At 38.5% G+C, this 21,727-nt stretch overlaps 1 protein-coding gene across 1 annotated transcript; it reads right to left on the reverse strand.

Annotated features, from left to right (window-relative positions):
- Nucleotides 1-13,193: 13,193 nt before the first annotated feature.
- On the reverse strand, nucleotides 13,194-14,455 carry LOC112932298 (large ribosomal subunit protein eL29). The gene has a single exon (XM_026015218.2). It carries the CDS (start codon nucleotides 13,671-13,673, stop codon nucleotides 13,308-13,310), a length of 366 nt encoding a protein of 121 aa, XP_025871003.2. The 5' UTR covers nucleotides 13,674-14,455; the 3' UTR covers nucleotides 13,194-13,307.
- Nucleotides 14,456-21,727: the final 7,272 nt, after the last annotated feature.

Below are 21,727 nucleotides of genomic sequence, written 5' to 3' on the forward strand. Positions count from 1 at the left end.
TTCCATATATGAAAAACCCACAGCTAACAACATATTCAATGGTGAAAAATTGAGAGCATTTACTCCATCAGGAACAAGAGAAAGATATCTACTTTTACCTCTTTTATTTATCATAATACTGAAAGTTCTAGCCAAGCAACATGACAAGAAAAAGAAATAAGAGGAATCCATATTGGTAAAGAAGAAGTTAAGCTGTTATTATTTACAGACAACAGGATATTATACATAGAAAATCCTAAAGACTCCACTAAAACACTACTAGAAGTAATAAATGAATTCAGTAAAGTTCCCAGATCCAAAATCAATAGTAGTGAAATTGGTAGTATTTCTACGTATTGATAATGAAGTAGCAGAAAGAGAAATTAAGAAAACAACAGTATTGGGGTGCCTGCATGTCTCAGTTAAGCATCAGATTTTCAATCTCAGCTGAGATCTTGACCTCAGGGCCATGAGTTCAAGCCCTGCATTTGGCTCTATGACAGATGTGAAACCCACTTAAAAAAAGAAAAACAACACTATTTACAATTGCATAAAAGATAATAAAATACCTAGGAATAAACATAACCAAAGAAGTGAAAGACCTGTACTCTAAAAACTAAAACGCTGGATGTGGAGAAAGGGGAACCCTCTTGCACTGTTGGTGGGAATGTGAACTGGTACAGCCACTCTGGAAAACTGTGTGGAGGTTCCTCAAAGAGTTAAAAATAGACCTGCCCTACGACCCAGCAATTGCACTGCTGGGGATTTATCCCAAAGATACAGATGCAGTGAAATGCCGGGACACCGGCACCCCGGTTTATAGCAGCAATGTTCACAATAGCCAAACTGTGGAAGGAGCCTTGGTGCCTGTCGAAAGATGAATAGATAAAGAAGATGTGGTCTATGTATACAATGGAATATTACTCAGCCATTAGAAACAACAAATACCCACCATTTGCTTTGATGTGGATGGAACTGGAGGGTATTATGCTGAGTGAAATAAGTCAATCAGAGAAGGACAAACATTATATGGTCTCATTCATTTGGGGAATATAAAAAATAGTGAAAGGGAATAAAGGGGAAAGGAGAGAAAATTAGTGGGAAATATCAGAGAGGGAAACAGAATATGAGAGACTCCTAACTCTGGGAAACGAACAAGGGGTTGTGGAAAGGGAGGTGGGCGGGGGGTTGGGATGACTGGGTGACGGGCACTGAGGGGGGCACTTGATGGGATGAGCACTGGGTGTTATGCTATATGTTGGCAAATTGAACTCCAATAAATAAATAAATAAATAAATAAATAAATAAATAAATAAATACTAAAACGCTGATGAAAGAGATTGAAGATAACACAAATGGAAAGAAGGTCCATGCTCATGGATTAGAAGAATTAATATTGTTAAAATGTTCACGTTACCTAAAGGAATCTATAGATTCAATGTAACCTCTATAAAAGTATCAATATAGCATTTTTCATAAAACTAGAACAAATAACCCTAAAATTTGTACGGAACCACAAAAGACCCAGAATAGCCAAAGCAATCTTGAGAGAGATAAACAAAGGTGGAAGCATCACAGTTCTAGATTTCAAGATATAATACAAAGCTTTAGTATTCAAAAACAGTTATGGTACTGGCACAAAATAGACACATAGGTCAGTGAGACAGAATATAGAGCCCAGAAATAAGTCCATGGATATATGGCCAGTTAATCTATGACAAAGAAGACAAGAATATAAAATAGGGAAATGACAGTTTCTTCAATAAATGGTGCTGGGAAAACTGGACAATTACATGTAAAAGAATGAAACTGGACTATCTTTTAACACCATACACAAGAATGAACTTAAATGGATTAAAGATCTAAGTGTAAAATCTGGAACCATAAAAATCCTAGAAGAGAACACTGGTAGTAATTTCTCTGATGCTGGGCGTTGCAGTATTTTTCTAGATATGTCTCCCAAGGCAAGGAAAACAAAAAGCAAAAATAAATTACTGGGACTACATCAAAATAAAAACTTTTGCACAGTGAAGGAAACCATCAACAATATGAAAAGGCAACCTACTAAATGGGAGAAGATATTTGCAAATGATATATCTGATAAGGGGTTAATATCCAAAATATATAAAGAACTTATACAATTCAACGCCAAAACACAAACAATCCAATTTAAAAAATGGGCAAAGGACCTAGATAGCCATTTTTCCAAAGACATACAGATGTCCAAGAGACACATGAAAACATGATCAACATCACTTATCATCAGAAAAATGCAAATCAAAACCACAATGAGATCTCACCTTATATTTGTCCGAATGGCTAAAATAAAAAACAAGAAATAACAAGTGTTGGTGAAAATGTGGAGGAAAAAGAACCCTCTTGCACTGTTTTGGTGGGAATGCAAACTAGTGCAAGCCACTGTGGAAAACAGTACGGAGGTTCCTTAAAAAACTAAAACTAAAAATACCATATGATATCACTATTGGGTATTTACCCAAAGAAAGTGAAAACATTAACTCAAAAAGATATAAGCACCACTATGTTTATTGCATCCTTATTTACAATAGCCAAGATATGGAAGCAACCTTGGTATCCATCAGTAGACAAATGGGTAAGATGTCATACACACACACACACACACACACACACACACACACACACACACGATTTCCCTTCTACACAAATAGAAGCTGAAAATCAGAACAGCTAAGTTATTTGTCCAAAGCTAAATAGGGAAAAGAACAAGGGCAGGATTAGGCTTCTCTGTTCTAAATTCACTACCTTTTCTTTAAAAGTTTCCAAAGCTGGTTGTATGTCAGAAATCTTTTCTCTAAAGCACAAATGCTTGGGACCTACTCACTTCTGTGATTCAGTGAGTTTGGGAACTACTATTCTACCTTTAATGTTCAACATGGTAGCCACTAGCCACATGTGACTATTTATATTTAAATTAAATTAAAATAAAATGGAATTTAAATTCAGCCTCTCAGTCACATTCGCTACATTTAGCTACATTTGAAGTGCTCAATAGTTACATATGGCTAATGGCTACTGTATCACACAGATTATTACCATCATTGCAGAAAGCTCTATTGGAAAACACTGTAGTCTACCTCATTCGGCTTCCTATGATTTCATAATCAGTCTCGGTATAAACAAACATTTTTTGCTAAGATATGCTGATGCAAGGGAGAGAGTAGGATGCGGTAGTGATAGAACACAATGAGTTGCTCCTCAAAGAATTGGAAATAAGGGGATGCCTGGGTGGCTCAGCGGTTGAGCATCTGCCTTTGGCTTATGTCATGTTCCCAGAGTTCTGGGATCAAGTCCCACATCAGGCTTCCTGCATGGAGCCTGCTTCTCCCTCTGCCTATGTCTCTGCCTCTCTCTCTGTGTGTCTCTCATGAATAAATAAATAAAATCTTTAACAGAAAAAAATTGGAAATAAGTGTTCCTTTGAGAAAGAAACCTGCAGAATCAATGCCATCTTGCTTATATCAGAGAAATGAAAGTTCTAGTGGTGATGGTTCACCAGCCAATGGATTTAACTATAACTTGTTTGATTATAGTAATATAGTAAAGATGGACTTTTAGGAAGGTATTTAATCAGTCACTAAATATTAGAAAAAAATAATCATAGAGGTCAGTTTTGGGCCATGACCACGTAAGTACCATCCAAGGAGTAGGAGTTTTCATCAAGAAAAGACAAGACCTTCTCTAGATGTTTGTGGCAGGTCAATGTATCATGCTGTATAGTTACATGTCTAATTCTATGTAATTCTTGTTTTTAATTTCATACTTGTAAATGGCATTATTAATATATGTCTCTTGAAGGAAAGAGAATATAATGGAATTTCTACTTCATATTCAATTCTCACTGATTACTATAATAAATTAGAATATTGGAGTTGTCTTCTTTCCTGTTTTATTCACTTGTATATATAAGTCTACCACTGAGAAATGGATTTGTCCCCTCTGTGTTGAGCCTGCAAGGCTAAGGTCCAGACTTTGACACACAGTAAATTAAACACACCAAAGTGGTGGTGAACTGTGATACAGTTTTTTGGCACTGGGCCCACTTTCTTTGCCACAGACACCAACGACCCACTCTACCTGGTCCCTGCACGTGCTAGCAAAACTAATAATCAGACAATGAAATCATCTCTACCTGTGATGTCTCACTTTCATCACAGGATCACAAAAGTTATTGTTGGTGTAATTGGACAAGAAAATTGAGATTCAAGGAAGTATAATGATTTGACCAGTCATGAAATTAGCTGAAGAGCTCAAACACCTAATTTTTCTAAATCCCAGCTAAATACTTTTCCCATTATTTCCCTCTCATTTTGTCAGAATGTAACAACTAACCTACAACCATGTCATACCAGCGTTCTATAGCCTTCAAAATCTGTTCTGGAAATTAACTTATAATTGATTTATCAAGTTCATTTACTCATCACAGTGTATTTTTGTTTATTATTTCTCTGATGATTAAGTGCAAAAGAAGTCTCTGATGTGTATGTTTTAACTGCTTTGAGGCTCATTAAGTATAATAGAAATTATACTATAGGCTAATTGAGTATCAGAAACAATATCATAAGGTCCTGGAGGTAATAACAGACCATTTTAAGTTGTGTGTCAAATGAATCCTTGTTAATCTAGACCAATGTTAAAATCATATTCTGCCATGCACATATTAGATACCTCCAACATATATTTATCAGATGGATGCATGCCCTCTATCTCTTTAAGCCTATTTTCACCCAATCATATCCAAATTTCGCCCAATAATATCAAATCCAGAAATCACTCCTAATATAGGAAGTTCATGACTCTAAAATTGACACCTCTCCTTGGGTTCCTAAGTACAAGATTGTTTTAAATCTCACACTATATATTTTATATATATACATTAATATCCACCTAGCATAAATCAGATATGATTTCCCTCTACAAACCTGCTTGCCACTTATTCCTGAACTCATTTCCCAATATCTTCTTGGTAACCTGAATTAGAAATGTTGGAGTCATCTTTCCTTTATCCTACGGCATCAAATCTTTTCCCCTAAATGTCCAACTAACTCTATTTCTGAAATATCTTTTTCATTCACATCTTTATACAACTTCTGCCCAAAAGGTGGTGCCTGCTATATGCAATATAAATATATACATTTATATACATAGATGTATACATTTAATTCTCATAATATCCCCATGCAAGTAGTCAATAGCATTATTTTCATTTTTCAGATCAAGACACTGACACAAAGTTTAACTCCCTGAACTCACATACTTACTAAACCCTGGAGAAAAGATTGGAACCAGACAGTCAGGTCCTAGAAGCCAGGCTCTTAGAGACTGTCTGCATGGTGCTGTGGTCCTGCTGCCTGCCCATCCCACTACTACTAACAAGATTCAGGTCCTCCAACCTCCCAACTGGTCTTCCCGATCTAGCAAACTCTCCTCTTATGAACCTCTCAAACACAGCAAGGAGACAGAGGTGAGAGAAATCCTTTTGCCCTTATTATCTTCCTCCCACTGAAAGCATTTAAAAACTCTTATCACCTGAGCCTCTCCTTCCCAACCTCACAATTGCCACAAATTTCCTCCATAACATGATCCGAACTCCTTATTATCACTTCCCTCTAAATAGCCTTCTGTCAGTCCCACCTCACTGTTGGCTCCAGCCTGCTTCACTGCTCATATTTATGCCGTTCCTGCTTTTTGAGTACCCTTTCCCACATCATGTCACATGTTCAGTACTACCAGTTCTTCAAAGTCAAGGTCATCTTTTAAAGCTCTCCTCCAGGGGATCCCTGGGTGGCTCAGCAGTTCAGCGTCTGCCTTCTGCCCAGGGTATGATCCTGGAATCCTGGAATCCTGGGATCGAGTCCCACATCTGGCTTCCTGCATGAAGCCTGCTTCTCCCTCTGCCTGTGTCTCTGCCTTTCTCTCTCTCTCTCTCTCTCTCTCTCATGAATAAATAAAATCTTAAAAAAAAAAAGCTCTCCTCCAAAAAACCTCACTCAATTCCCAGATGAAGTAATCTACTCCCCACCCTGCCACTTCTCCCTCTTCCCCTCTATCTCCCTTTCCCTTGTGTGTTCTCGAGGTACCTCATTCTGGGAGGTGAGGAAAGACAGGGACACACAACACTCGAAAGAACGATTTAAGGTAGGACATTGAAGAAGTATGGAACACCAGTGTTAGGTAAGTCACCTACTTCAAACACCTCATTTTATAAGCAAGAACCTTAAAAACTATGGAAGCAAGGGATTTTCCTTTGACAGAAACTGCTGACTTATTTCAGTATGTAATCAGTACTATTAATATACCTCATCAATTCATATGATGAAAATACTAAGCAGCCAATACAAATGAGAATAGAAAACTTGGAAAGATATCCATGGAAACTTGCAAAAAAGATTAATAAAGTGTTACGTATGTTTGATTCCATTTGTATAGGATGATGTGTGAATATGTGCCTGTGCATGTGTGCGTGAATGAGAAAGAGACACAGAGGAGCTGTGTCCAGAAGAATGTTCATCAAAGCACAAACAATGTTTATATTTAGATGATGACAGGGATGCCTGGGTGGCTCAGTCAGGCGTCTGCCTTCAGCTCCAGTCATGATCTCAGGGTGCTCGGACAGAGCTCCGAGTTGAGCTCCCTGCTCAGTGGAGAGTCTGCTTCTCCCTCTGTCTATAATTGCCCCTCCCTCTGTGCTCGTGAGCTCACTCTTTCTGTCAAATAAATATTTTTTTAAAAGATGACATTTGTTCTATATAATCTCAATATCACCTGAAGTATTTACAAGAATGCATTACTTTTATGATCAATAAAAACACAAAAGGGCTGAATGAGTCCTCAGAACAGAAAAGGGAATGAGCTCCTCCAAATATTTGCTTGGGAAATAAAACACAGATTTTACTAAAGGATCCCTATCATTTTTTTTTCCTTTTACAGTTTCCATTTTGAAATTTTTCCAGAACTTTATAAGTAGGTAGTATAGACAAAACCGCCTAGTTTTTCTGCTCCTTTGAAGTTCAACTTTAGTTAAATTAACAAAGTTGCTGTAGTTCTACTCAATAAAAAAGAAAGGACATCATTTCCCATTAAAATATGTTTTCCCTCCCTGAGGTGTTCTATGACCATATTAGCAGAAAGGGCTGAAAAAAATCCTACATGTTTCCTTTAACAAGCATGTAACATTTTTTTAAATTAATTTTTATTGGTGTTCAATTTACCAACATACAGAAAAACACCCAGTGCTCATCCCGTCAAGTGTCCGCCTCAGTGCCCGTCAGCCATTACCCTCCAACACCCGCCCTCTTCCCCTTCCACCACCCCTAGTTCGTTTCCCAGAGTTAGGAGTCTTTATGTTCTGTCTCCCTTCCTGATATTTCCCAACATTTCTTTTCCCTTCCTTTATATTCCCTTTCACTATTATTTATATTCCCCAAATGAATGAGAACATACACTGTTTGTCCTTCTCCGATTGACTTATTTCACTCAGCATAATACCCTCCAGTTCCATCCACGTTGAAGCAAATGGTGGGTATTTGTCGTTTCTAATTGCTGAGTAATATTCCATTGTATACATAAACCACATCTTCTTTATCCATTCATCTTTCGATGGACACCGAGGCTCCTTCCACAGTTTGGCTATTGTGGCCATTGCTGCTAGAAACATCGGGGTGCAGGTGTCCCGACGTTTCATTGCATCTGAATCTTTGGGGTAAATCCCCAACAGTGCAATTGCTGGGTCGTAGGGCAGGTCTATTTTTAACTCTTTGAGGAACCTCCACACAGTTTTCCAGAGTGGCTGCACCAGTTCACATTCCCACCAACAGTGCAGGAGGGTTCCCTTTTCTCCGCATCCTCTCCAACATTTGTTGTTTCCTGCCTTGTTAATTTTCCCCATTCTCACTGGTGTGAAGTGGTATCTCATTGTGGTTTTGATTTGTATTTCTCTGATGGCAAGTGATGCAGAGCATTTTCTCATGTGCATGTTGGCCATGTCCATGTCTTCCTCTGTGAGATTTCTCTTCATGTCTTTTGCCCATTTCATGATTGGATTGTTTGCTTCTTTGGTGTTGAGTTTAATAAGTTCTTTATAGATTTTGGAAACTAGCCCTTTATCTGATATGTCATTTGCAAATATCTTCTCCCATTCTGTAGGTTGTCTTTTAGTTTTGTTGACTGTATCCTTTGCTGTGCAAAAGCTTCTTATCTTGATGAAGTCCCAATAGTTCATTTTTGTTTTTGTTTCTTTTGCCTTTGTGGATGTATCTTGCAAGAAGTTACTGTGGCCGAGTTCAAAAAGGGTGTTGCCTGTGTTCTCTTCTATGATTTTGATGGACTCTTGTCTCACATTTAGATCTCTCATCCATTTTGAGTTTATCTTTGTGTATGGTGAAAGAGAGTGGTCCAGTTTCATTCTTCTGCATGTGGATGTCCAAATTTCCCAGCACCATTTATTGAAGAGACTGTCTTTCTTCCAATGGATAGTCTTTCCTCCTTTATCGAATATTAGATGACCATACATTTCAGGGTCCACTTCTGGGTTCTCTATTCTGTTCCATTGATCTATGTGTCTGTTTTTGTGCCAGTACCACACTGTCTTGATGACCACAGCTTTGTAGTACAACCTGAAATCTGGCATTGTGATGCCCCCAGCTATGGTTTTCTTTTTTAAAATTCCCCTGGCTATTCGGGGTCTTTTCTGATTCCACACAAATCTTAAAATAATTTGTTCTAACTCTCTGAAGAAAGTCCATGGTATTTTGATAGGGATTGCATTAAACGTGTAAATTGCCCTGGGTAACATTGACATTTTTACAATATTAATTCTGCCAATCCATGAGCATGGAATATTTTCCATCTCTTTGTGTCTTCCTCAATTTCTTTCAGAAGTGTTCTATAGTTTTTAGGGTATAGATCTTTTACCTCTTTGGTTAGGTTTATTCCTAGGGATCTTCTGCTTTTGGGTGCAATTGTAAATGGGATTGACTCCTTAATTTCTCTTTCTTCAGTCTCATTGTTAGTGTATAGAAATGCCATTGATTTCTGGGCATTGATTTTGTATCCTGCCACGCTACCAAATTGCTGTATGAGTTCTAGCAATCTTGGGGTGGAGGCTTTTGGGTTTTCTATGTAGAGTATCATGTCATCAGCGAAGAGGGAGAGTTTGACTTCTTCTTTGCCAATTTGAATGCCTTTAATGTCTTTTTCTTGTCTGATTGCTGAGGCGAGGACTTCCAGAACTATGTTGAACAGCAGTGGTGAGAGTGGACATCCCTGTCTTGTTCCTGATCTTAGGGGAAAGGCTCCCAGTGCTTCCCCGTTGAGGATGATATTTGCTGTGGGCTTTTCATAAATGGCTTTTAAGATGTCAAGGAAAGTTCCCTCTATCCCAACACTCTGAAGGGTTTTGATCAGGAATGGATGCTGTATTTTGTCAAATGCTTTCTCTGCATCTAATGAGAGTATCATATGGTCCTTGGTTTTTCTCTTGCTGATATGATAAATCACATTGATGGTTTTACGAGTGTTGAACCAGCCTTGTGTCCCGGGGATAAATCCTACTTGGTCATGGTGAATAATTTTCTTAATGTGTTGTTGGATCCTATTGGCCAGTATCTTGTTGAGAATTTTTGCATCCATGTTCATCAGGGATATTGGTCTGTAATTCTCCTTTTTGGTGGGAACTTTGTCTGGTTTTGGAATTAAGGTGATGCTGGCCTCATAGAACGAATTTGGAAGTACTCCATCTCTTTCTATCTTTCCAAACAGCTTTAGTAGAATAGGTATGATTTCTTCTTTAAACGTTTGATAGAATTCCCCTGGGAAGCCATCTGGCCCTGGACTCTTGTGTCTTGGGAGGTTTTTGATGACTGCTTCAATTTCCTCCCTGGTTATTGGCCTGTTCAGGTTTTCTATTTCTTCCTGCTCCAGTTTTGGTAGTTTGTGGCTTTCCAGGAATGCATCCATTCTTCTAGATTTCCTAATTTATTGGCGTACAGCTGTTCATAATATGTTTTTAAAATCGTTTGTATTTCCTTGGTGTTGGTAGTGATCTCTCCTTTCTCATTCATGATTTTATTAATTTAAGTCTTCTCTCTCTTCTTTTTAATAAGGTTGGCTAATGGTTTATCTATCTTATTAATTCTTTCAAAGAACCAACTCCTGGTTCTGTTGATCTGTTCCACAGTTCTTTTGGTCTCGATTTCATTTAGTTCTGCTCGAATTTTAATTAACTGTCTTCTTCTGCTGGGGATGGGGTCCATTTGTTGCTTTTTTTCTAGTTCCTTTATGTGTAAGGTGAGCTTTTGAATTTGAGTTCTTTCCAGTTTTTGAATGGATGCTTGTATTGCGATGTATTTCCCCCTCAGGACTGCTTTTGCTGCATCCCAAAGATTTTGAACGGTTGTATCTTCATTCTCATTAGTTTCCATGAATCTTTTTAATTCTTCCTTAATTTCCTGGTTGACCTTTTCATCTTTTAGCAGGATGGTCCTTAACCTCCATGTGTTTGTGGTCCTTCCAAACTTCTTGTTGTGATTAAGTTCTAATTTCAAGGCATTATGGTCTGAGAATATACAGGGGACTATCCCGATCTTTTGGTATCGGTTCAGACCCGATTTGTGACCCAGTATGTGGTCTATTCTGGAGAAAGTTCCATGTGCACTTGAGAAGAATGTGTATTCAGTTGAGTTTGGATGTAAAGTTCTGTAGACATCTGTGAAATCCATCTGGTCCAGTGTATCATTTAAAGCTCTCGTTTCTTTGGATATGTTGTGCTTCGAAGACCTATCTAGTATAGAAAGAGCTAGATTGAAGTCACCAAGTATAAGTGTATTATTCAAAGTATTTCTTCAGTTTGGTTATTAATTGGTTTAAATATTTGGCAGCTCCCACATTCGGGGCATAGCATGTAACATTTTTATAAGCAATTTAAGAATACTGCCAAAAGGGGCATTAATGGGTCATATTTTAAACGAGGCCCACTTAAAGTTCACCCTATACTTACGGATCTTCCTAAGACCAGGCATACTGTAACTTTTAACGGCATTTCTGATTGCCTCACTAATCATATTTCACTAAATCTCTGATGCTCATTATTACAGGAAAATGAGGATCCTACTTAAACAAAATGTCTTAACATTTTGAGAGCAACAGACTTCTTTTTTCATGAGCACAGTGTCTTTGATTGTTTGTCCTAGTTCCCTTCAGACAGTATGCATACTTCTGCCTAGTTTCAGCATCTGTCCCACCCACTTCACACGGCCTATGCCAGTCTGCCTACCACAACTCCATGTAATGTTAATTTGGGCAGCATCTGTTATTTCACATAGCTGAGGCAGTGCCACGTAGTGCAAAGAGCATGAGCCTTGCAGCCAGGCAGACCTGGGCTTGTGCCTTGGTCTTATTCATTGCCAACTGGCCTTCACTAAGATACTTAATTTCTGTGAATCTCAATTTCCTCATATGAAAATGTAATTCTAACTCCTGATTTTTGTGAGAGTTTAGTGAGTCAGTGAAGGTGTTTGTAAAGTGCTTAGCAGTGACTAGCATATTGTAGATCCTCCACAATGTGTAGCTATTAAGAATAAAATTAAAACCACTCTGTTGTCTCTCCTTAGCGATGCCATAATGCTTTTCCATAGTCTTTTCTATAGTAAAACTAATCATTTGTATTTTAATAGTATTTTCTTTTACAAAGTACCTCTGCATGCAGGATGCTAGTACAACAACCTATAAGATATAGATACATACAAACAACATAAAATATCCCCATTTAACAGTTAAGAACATTGAGGCTCAAAATGTTAAGTCTTTCTTAGGTAGGACAAGGGGAGGGTAGTAATAGAACCCAGGTGTTCAGAAATGAAGGCAAGTTTTCTTTATAGCACATCCATGCTGCTTCCCTGATTTTAACTGGCAATTTACAGTAATAGCCACTTGCTTGAGCCACAAGCACAACAATCTACTCATATTTAAAATATATACAAACTTGAGCTGCTACTATTTGTCAAGTATACTACTTGGAATTTGCAGAAACATCATACCACATAATCTGGGTAGTAGATCTGATGAGAGAGCAGAAGCCTAGCTGAGCACAAAGCACAAGCTGACATCTCCCAACCTCACTCTCCCCCGCCCTCATTCTTAGGTGGGATGTGTGTAACATTCTTCCAGGAAGCTCCCAACTGTCTTTTTTTTTTTTTTTTTTTAATGAGAATTTTTTTTTTTTTTTTTAATTTATGATAGTCACAGACAGAGAGAGAGAGGCAGAGACACAGGCAGAGGGAGAAGCAGGCTCCATGCACCGGGAGCCCGATGTGGGATTCGATCCCGGGTCTCCAGGATCGCGCCCTGGGCCAAAGGCAGGCGCCAAACCGTTGCGCCACCCAGGGATCCCCTCCCAACTGTCTTAATATTAATGCCTTGTTAGAGGGAAAAATGCCTTGCCTTGTCAACCTTAAATTGACAATGGCAAGGTCTCCCCTACTTTGTATCTTTAGCATATGACAGTTCTTTTGAAAACCTCCCTTTTCCTTACCTCCCCTCCCCCAACTCCCAAATATATAATCAGTCACCCCTCACAACCGAGGTGCAGCAGCTCTTTCTGTCCATGCGTCCTGTCCCCGTGCTTTTAATAAAATCACCTTTTTGCACCAAAGACATCTCAAGAATTCTTTCTTAACCATTAGCTCTTGACCTCACCTACATTCAAAACTATACCAGGACTATCTAGGGTAGGAGTAATCTCCACTTTACTCAGTGGAGGTCAGTGGACTTGCCTATGGTCACACAATCACTAAGTGTCAGTTGGATGAACAAATGTTTGAAAAACATTGGATTAGATGGTCTGTAAGTCCTAACTAGCTCTAAACTTTAAAACTTCTCCCTTAAGAGATTTCCTCTTATTTTAATTTCAGTGTTTTTATTCACGTGGCAAGGTTGGAAATATTTTAAATGTACTATATAAAAGACTAATCAAGGAATTAATTTGGGTTAATGGAATTAATTGTTAAGAATAATTTCTCATCAATAATTTCCAAAGTCAAAATAGTAATGGTAAAACAACTATAGGATTAAATATATATCTACTGTTTCTCTAGCACAGAGTAAGCTTTTGATTAATGATCTCTGAATAAGCAAGTGAATAAACTGTAATTTTGTTCATCACTTTTTTTTTTTTTTTAACAGATCCTGCCGCAGGTTTATTTGTACAAATAGCACAGGAGGACACCAGGCCCATGCAGACAGAAGCCCAGGGGTCATACCAGTCCTTCCGTCCTCACACTGGCAGGCAGAAGCCTCTACACTGTAGCCTTTGTGGGGGCCTGGGCACCTTTGGGAGCCTGCGCTGCAGGAGTAGAAGCAGGAGTAGAAGCAGGAGCCGGAGCCGGAGCCGGGGTCGCAGCTGCAGCCTGGGCCTTGGTTTGAGCCTTGGCCTTGGCCTTTGGCCGGCAGAGCCTGAGACCTTTGGCAATGAGGGCACGAGCACGTTTCCCGAGCTTGGGGTGAGCGATGTAGGCAAGTCGATTGAGCTTGCGGCTGCCGCCCTTTGGGATCTTGGGCTTGACAAGAGCCTTGATAGCCTCAGCACGCGCAGCCATGGCCTTGGCATTGTTGGCCTGCATCTTCTTCAGGCCCTTCTTGTTGTGCTTCTTGGCAAAGCGCATGTTCCTCAGGAACTTGGGGTCTACCCCCTTAAGAGATTCGTATCTTTGTGACCGGGGTTTCTTGATGCCATTTCTGTGCCATTTTCATGACTGGTTGTGCGTGGTGTGGTTCTTGGACTTGGCCATGTCTGCACCAAAGCCCGCGGCTCCTGTTCATCACTTTTTAACTATATAACTCATAATGAAAATGTGAAATATAAGGAAATAATATTCAGCCTTTAAAAAAGGGAAATTCTAAAAAAAAAAAAAAAAAAGGGAAATTCTGACATTTGCAACAATATGGATGAAGCTGGAGGATATTATACTAAGTGAAATAAGCCGAATACTATATGATCTCACTTAATATGTGGAATCTAAAAGAGTTAAACTTATAAAAGCAAACAGTATATAGTGGTTGCTAGCAGCTGAGGGGAAGGGTAATGGGAGATATTGGTCAAAGAGTACAAAGGTTGAGTTATGTGGAATGAATAAGTTCTGGAGATCTAATGTACAGCATGATGACTGCAGTTAATAATACAGCACTGTACACTTGAAATTTGTTAAAATAATTGATGTTTGCTAAGAAAGTTGATAGTTTGCGTGTTATGTGAGATGATGAATGTTAATTACCTTGATTTTGACAATCATTTTATAACATATATGTATATCAAAACATCATGTTATAGTTTAAATATATATAATTTTTACTTGTCAAGGAAATCTCAATGAAGCTGGAAAAAGGTATAATATTAAAAATTGGGATCCCTGGGTGGCGCAGCGGTTTAGCGCCTGCCCTTGGCCCAGGGCGCCTTCCTGGAGACCCAGGATCGAATCCCACGTCAGGCTCCCGGTGCATGGAGCCTGCTTCTCCCTCTGCCTATGTCTCTGCCTCTCTCTCTCTCTCTCTCTCTCTCTCTCTCTCTCTCTCTGTGACTATCATAAATAAATAAAAATTTTAAAAAAAATTTAAAAAATCTATATAATCATATATCAAATACTGCACATTTGATAAGAATTTCTAATTTTTGGAAGTAAAACATTTTCATAATTTCCAAGGACAGAAAGCTAAGCAAATCAAAATTGTGCTAAGCTAATAGCAATTAGAATGATCCATCTACAAGTGCTCGAGCAGGGGCACCTGGGTGGCTCAGTGGGTTAAGTATCTTCCTTAGGCTCAGGTCATTATCTCAGGGATGGAGCCTCAGGAAGGCTCCCCGCTCATCAGGGAACCTGCTTCTCCCTCTCCCTCTGCCCTTCCCTCTTGCTCATTCTTTCTCCTCTCAAATAAATTACATCTTAAAAAAAAAAATTCTAGAAACCTACGTTCCTGACAAAGCTGACACTCATTAACTTTTTCAAATATGATCAGATGCGTTTTAGTTTGGGGTGCACCTTAAGTTGATCTACCCCAGGGAACAGTAAGAATGAAATCATTTGGGTGCCTGTGGATAGTGATAGGAAAGAGAGGGTCCTGGAACACCTATGGGAACATAAGGAAAAAAGGAGTTGTTGGTGGAGAGTGAGTGCAGTGGTGAGGAGGAAAGGGAGGGTGCAATCAGCCTCCAAGAGGGCCAGAGAAGAAGGCCCATTGTTGCTAGGCATAGACTAATAAAAGTCAAAGAAGTAGCATCAATGAGCTCAAACTCCGCACAAACTGGTAATGAATCTTAGCTGCAATCTCAGGAAAAAGTTACTTTAGCTCATTTACCTCTTTTCTCAATTGAGAATAATAAAACCAGCATTGTGATGTTGGGAGGATTAAATGAGATAATTATATAAAGTGCATAGCAGCAGTGCCTCAAGGGTAGCAAATGCTGACTCTTCCCATTCTCCCCATATGCATACTTTTAATTTCAAAATAAAGATTGAATGTAAATATCTGGAATCAAGAGGCAAGGGTTTCTAGATAACAGAAAGAGCATGAGGATGTATAGAAAGGTGGTGGGACACTGAGGAAGTCAGGTATATGAGGAGCAAAGATTTAAGTTGGGATCAGGTTGCGGAAGGTCTCAAGTGGCAAAGTCAGGCCTGCCTGAGCTGTCAGGCATAGATGCAGTTAACGCTGCACTGGAGCTAGTTTTGGATGGGGAAAGACCTGAAGGTGGAAATCCACCATGGACAGAGATACCGATTTCACTTTAAAAACGAGGTTGATTTACTGTAAGGATTTACTGTAAAATGAAAAATATAATCATACCTAAAGCTACCTTGAATTTTTGGGCCCAAAATCACTGCTTGAGAAAAATCACCCAGAAACTTGACAACAGCAAAATTGAATTTTGCATCTTTCAACCATATTTGAGTGACGGCCACAGACTGGCTGTTATGGTTTCTCAGTTCTCTTTGGTTTAAAATTATTTGGTTCAAAAGGTAAAATCCTACTAACAGAGAACTACAGAGGGACCTTGACACAAAGCCCTTATTTTCCATAGACACTGCCTCTGGGGCAGATTTTTCTGGGTTAAGCTCTCTGTGAAGATAGTCCACTTACTTCCTGTGGAAAACAAGAGTTTTGCAACAAGAATCAAAAGGAACATGCATTACAATCTTTTGCTTTGGCCAAAGAAAGAGGCTTAAGAGTTGGAAATATTTCTTGGTAGAGAGAGGTAGTGTCTTGGCAGTAAGTAATATATTTTATTTCTTAGAGTAAGTCGGCTAAAATGACCTTCTCTGCTATAATCTAGATATATGTCATTGGTGCTATACTTTCAGAGTACACTTTCTCTGTGGGTGAATAACAAATGTTTCTCTTGGGTGGGGTGAAATGAGGCTGGCATTTATCCTAGGTAACTGGGCATTGTTCTCCATCACTCTCACCTGCTCAGCCAGGGCTGAGCCTCCGTTGGGAGGAGCCCCAGTTAGTAAATCAATGTACAATAAAAGAATCATGTATTCTAAGGGAAACAGACAACTGTTCCATGCCACACAGGAGCACTTTCAATTTTGAGAAAGCCAAGATTTCACTCACTAAGGATGTGATAAAGCCTGCTGTTAGACCTGTTTATCTATATCCATTGGAAACCAGGTGCCAGGTGAGTTAGAAAAAAATACAAAAGCACAAGAAAAGAAATGCCCTGACCATGTCATTAAGAGGGTTATAATCAGGGCTGTAAATTTTTAGTATGTTCTATCATGACATCACATTCAGAAAGTTACTCAAACACCTTTTTTCCTCCCAACCAACAGTTTCTAACCTATCACTTCTACTTATAGTACAAAGACCTCATAAGTATCACTGATTTATCGTCTCTTGTCTTCATCCGTTAGAATATCATTCATGTTAGTCTTTTTCTCTCTGTGCCCTACCAACAATCTGGACCTGGTCCTCAATAATTCCCACCTAGTGTGAATTTTCTTCTGGCTGGTATCTCTGTCTCCTGGCTACACTTCTCTGGGGCTCAATTCAACTTCTTTCACTGCCAATTTCGTCATGACATTTGTTTATGCATCTTTAGTAGTTTTCTGTTTCCCAAAAGTCCATTGCCTGGCTTTCGGGTCTAACCACATTATGGTCTCATCTCAATTTTGCCTCTTCTACTGTTCTCTAACACATCTCTCCATCCATCCATCCATCCATCCATCCATACATCCATCATGAACCTATGCAGTGCCCATTCACACCTGCATGACCAGCATAGGGTCTTCTATATGAGAGAAATTCAATTTCTTTTGGCTACATAAATGAGTCTATGAATCACAGAATCCTTTTTACCCATCCCTATCCAAACCCAGTGATCCTTCCCTGCCCAGGTTGGTCCATAGCTTCCCTGGGAAATCTTTCCTACAACTCTGGTCATGTAGCTTTATTTTTCTATGAGTTCTCATGGCATCTGTTGCTTTATTGTATCACAAAGTACTCCCTTAGTCCCCAATTTCTTTTAACTCTATTTTATTTGTGGTTTGTTTGTTTTTGTTGTGTTTTTTTTTTTTTTGGTAGTCTGATCTTTCAAAAGAAAGGTGAAGTTTTGTAAAAAAAAATATATATATATATATATATATTTGCCTTGTGTTATTTTGCTTCCCTTTCATAAACACACAATGAATCAGGACTAGTGAATGGTACTCTATAGGTTAGTCTGGTGTGTCTACTCAGGTACAATCTCTTCTAACAGAATATTTTTTTGTCCACAGTTTTGACTGAATGAACAATGTATACAACTTGAATATATCCTTGGGAAACAGCTTATTAGCCCAGGTGAACACCTGAATCAAATTTTGGCCATCCAAACCACTGCAGAAAGATAAGCTATAGTTTAACTTTGGTTCACATACATTGTTAAACTAAACTAGCTGAAAGCAGAAAAGAAAAGAAAATTTGTTGCACAACATAATCACTAAGTCACATTAATGGAGGGGCTTTCGGTAAAGACTCTCTCTCGCCCTCTAAGATCTCTAGCCCCAGCTTCCAGGCTGCCCAGCTATACCACAGATCCTATACTTCATTACGGACACTCCACCATATCCTGACACCACCTCCCTCCTTTTTCCTCTAAGTTAGATTAGTAATGTTCCTAAGAATAAAAGAGTCTTGATTAGTCTTTTCTGAGAAAACATGCTCCTTTGGGAAGTGACCAAGATTTTCCTCTCCTCCCTGGCTCTCTGCCAGGGTCTTTGGGCTCTTTGTTCCTTGACACAGTCCCTCTCACCATTTTTCTCACGCTTTCCTTTTCTTTTGACTTGGAACCTTACTCTGGAATTAGAACTGATTGAAACGGAGGTCCCAAAGTGGCAATAAATTATAGGACACATTTTATGAGTCATGACAATGAATGGACCCAAACAAAATATGAATTTCTGATGAAGGCATCAAAATATTTGCCACAAAAGCCAAAACAAAATGTTTCCAAAAGACTCATGGAAAAATTTGAGCCAGAATTGAATACATAACTTTCCTATAACTACTGAAGTAGGACACAACTAGAGTTCCAAAATCTGATATAAACAAAGATCCAAATGCTCAATCACATTTCATTTATTTAATCCTCTGACCCAACACTGTTTTCTGGTATTAAAATGGAGTGCTTAACAGTAATAACAATATCTTATGTTTGAACCGTGCTTTGTAGATTACTAAGTGTTTTCAAATCCATGTAGAAGTTGTTGAGAACATGGACTCAAAAGCTGTGTCCCTGATCCACTGGTGATAGCTGTGTGAGCTTGGGCAAGTTTTTCTTATCTTTCCTGTTTTTCAGTTTCTCCATTTGTGAAATAGGAATAAATCAGCATCCTTCTCGTAGGGTCAATGAGAGAGTTAATGTCAATAATATGCAAAGCCTTTAAAATAGTGATTATGCATGATAAGCACCTTATTAGTCTTAGCTATAGTAGGAAGAAGAGGAAGAGTTATTCTATTTGGTCTCCACAATCACCTTGCAAGGTAGGCTGAGCAAGGATAATTATAGATACTTTATTTTTGAGGAAATCAACACCCTGAAAGAACTAATGACTTGTTAATAGTAGTTGTATAACAGAAATCTAAATTCAGGCCTTTTAAACTTCAAGTCCAAGGATGTTTGATAATAGAAAATATTGGAACTGTCTATACAATTCATAGTGACTATCAAGGAATGTTTCTTAGATACAGAGATGTCCCTCAAGCAGCTGTGTTAGTAGGCACTTGACCCCAATGACTAGGCCAGAGTTGGGTATGTAATAGTTTTGCCAGAATTCCTTTGCTAGGAATTTGGAATCTAGAAGAGAAAAAAAAGTAAAAATAAAAATAACATTGAGAGAGAAAGAGTGAAAGATCTACTGTGGCTTGAGCTCAATCATGTAAATTTGGGAACTATAAGTAGCCATGTTCCTCCAGCATCACCTTATTCCCCCAGGTAGCTAATGAAGCAGAGATCAGAGATAAGAGGTGAATACTACTTTATTTGCCAACAGTCTTGCCATTTCTATTTTTAGCCCTTCCTGAGAGCTGGCTATATTCCTTTGGAGAGGGGGAGTATTCTGTGAGACAAAACTTAGTCATGGCAAGGAAATGTTGACCAGTGAGTTAACAGCACAGATTCTGGACTACACTGTTGAACTCAACTCCTACTACTACCACTTACTTGCTATGTGGCCTTGGTTAAAAGCTTTGGTGTCATCTGTAAAATGGAGATAACAAAAACAAAAAATGGATATAACAATAGTATCTACATCATCAGTATCACTACGATGAAAAAAAAATGACATAACTATAATGCTTTTTAGAATAGTGCCTGGGCCTGTAAATGCTCAATAACTATTAGCTCCTACTCTGCTTATAATAAATTCCCTTTGGGGTTAAGCCAGATCAAAATAGTTGGCATTATATTGGTTTAGCACATCAGCATCTTCCAAGCAATCCAACTTGAAAATTGTAGTCATACAACTTCTTTTTCCTTAATTTTGCAAATTTAATCAGTCACTAAGTTCTATTAAGTTTAGCATTCTGATTCTTTCTGCTGCAGCCCTATTCCTTACATCCTCAGTTTATCTTATTTAGCTCGCTGGATTGCTGATGTGTTTATCTGTCTTTTACATTGATTCCAGTGTAGATGATTGCTGGTACAGAACAGCATTGTACAATGGGTTTGACTTGCCATATCTGAGTAGTAACTGCTCATTTTAGATATGAAATGTGCTCTCCTATTCCCTTCAATCTCCACTTAGAGAATAGCGTCCAATATCAATAATCTAGAATTCAAAATCCTTTATTATCTGACCCCTATATGGCATTCAGTTCTCAATGTTCAATTCATGCTTGACATCACTTACACTCTATCTTCACTGAACTGATTATTCATTTTACTTAAATTTATGTAGTCCTTCCATATCTTGATAACCTGTTTCCTCTGGAACCTTTCGTGCCTATTGAAATTTTCATTCCACAGCCTGAATCAAGGACTTTGTTTTCCAAGAAACCTTTCAGAAGGTCCCAGAATATTGCCCCTCTCTCTTTACTGATTTAACTGAACTTAGAGGTGAGACCTTCTCTTGGTAAACTAGGCTGCTCTTTACCTAGCTGCAATGAACATTTTTAAGTTTCTTAGAGCAGTGGTTCTCAAAGTCCCCTAGAAATCAGTAAAAATTAGGTGAGCAAAAAGACTGTGTGTGGGGGAAGTAAAGAGTGTGGAAGGTGACATTCTTCATATGCCAGATTCAGTATTATCCAAAACGACAATGATATAGGTGGAATATATGAAGAGAAGAATCAGTCCCTAGCATGTTCCATTCTTTTGCTAGTCTTATTTGCTTTTTGGTAGGCTGTCAACTTGTAGACACTAGGTAGGTAGACATCCTCAGGTAGTGTGAACTGACATGTTGCTAAAAGGCTACAACTAAGGGAATTTTTTTTTTTTAATCCCAAAACAAATCACAAAAGAAAGCTGCAAAGAGGTAAACACTGGACAGTTTAAACTATGTTATTTTCTACTTAATAAAAGGAGAAGGCCTGTTCATGTTATATTCAAGTCAAATGCTAGTTGTCTGAAAAGAAACTATAACTCAGATATGTTGAACAAAATAGATTTGAGGGGAAAGTGCTCTTCTCCCTAAGGTATGAAGTGTATCATGTGTGAACCATTACCCACATCCTTTCCAAGGATCTGGGTCTCATTCTATTATTTGTGTATGCCTTGGGGATAAACCATTTTCTCTACCTACTCTTTATTTTGTGCCATGCAAACATTCTTTCTGCACTATTAATTCTCACTATAGCCTAGTAAGGAAGGCTTATTATTATTATTCCATTTTGTAGTTGATGAAACTGAATATTAAAGAGGTGAAGTAACTGGCTCAAAATCCCAGTTCAACTGGCTCAAAATCCCAGTTCAACTGGCTCAAAATCCCAGTTTAAGTAATTTGTCTAAGACACAGTACTATATTAGGTGGAGGATCAAGGATTTAAATGTAGGTCTGTCTGACTCCAAAGGCTATCTCTCATAAAGGTCCACCACATCTCATCCATCCTTGACTTCTATAGTCTACTTATACTTAATAGTTAGTCATATGGGGAGAGACCACATAATTATCATCTAAACTGGGATATTTTTGAGACTCAAAGTACATAAAACCAGCACTTATTTGGGACAATAGGCATAAATTGG

Source organism: Vulpes vulpes, chromosome 11 (genome assembly GCF_048418805.1).
Source record: "Vulpes vulpes isolate BD-2025 chromosome 11, VulVul3, whole genome shotgun sequence".
Classification (NCBI taxonomy): domain Eukaryota; kingdom Metazoa; phylum Chordata; class Mammalia; order Carnivora; family Canidae; genus Vulpes; species Vulpes vulpes.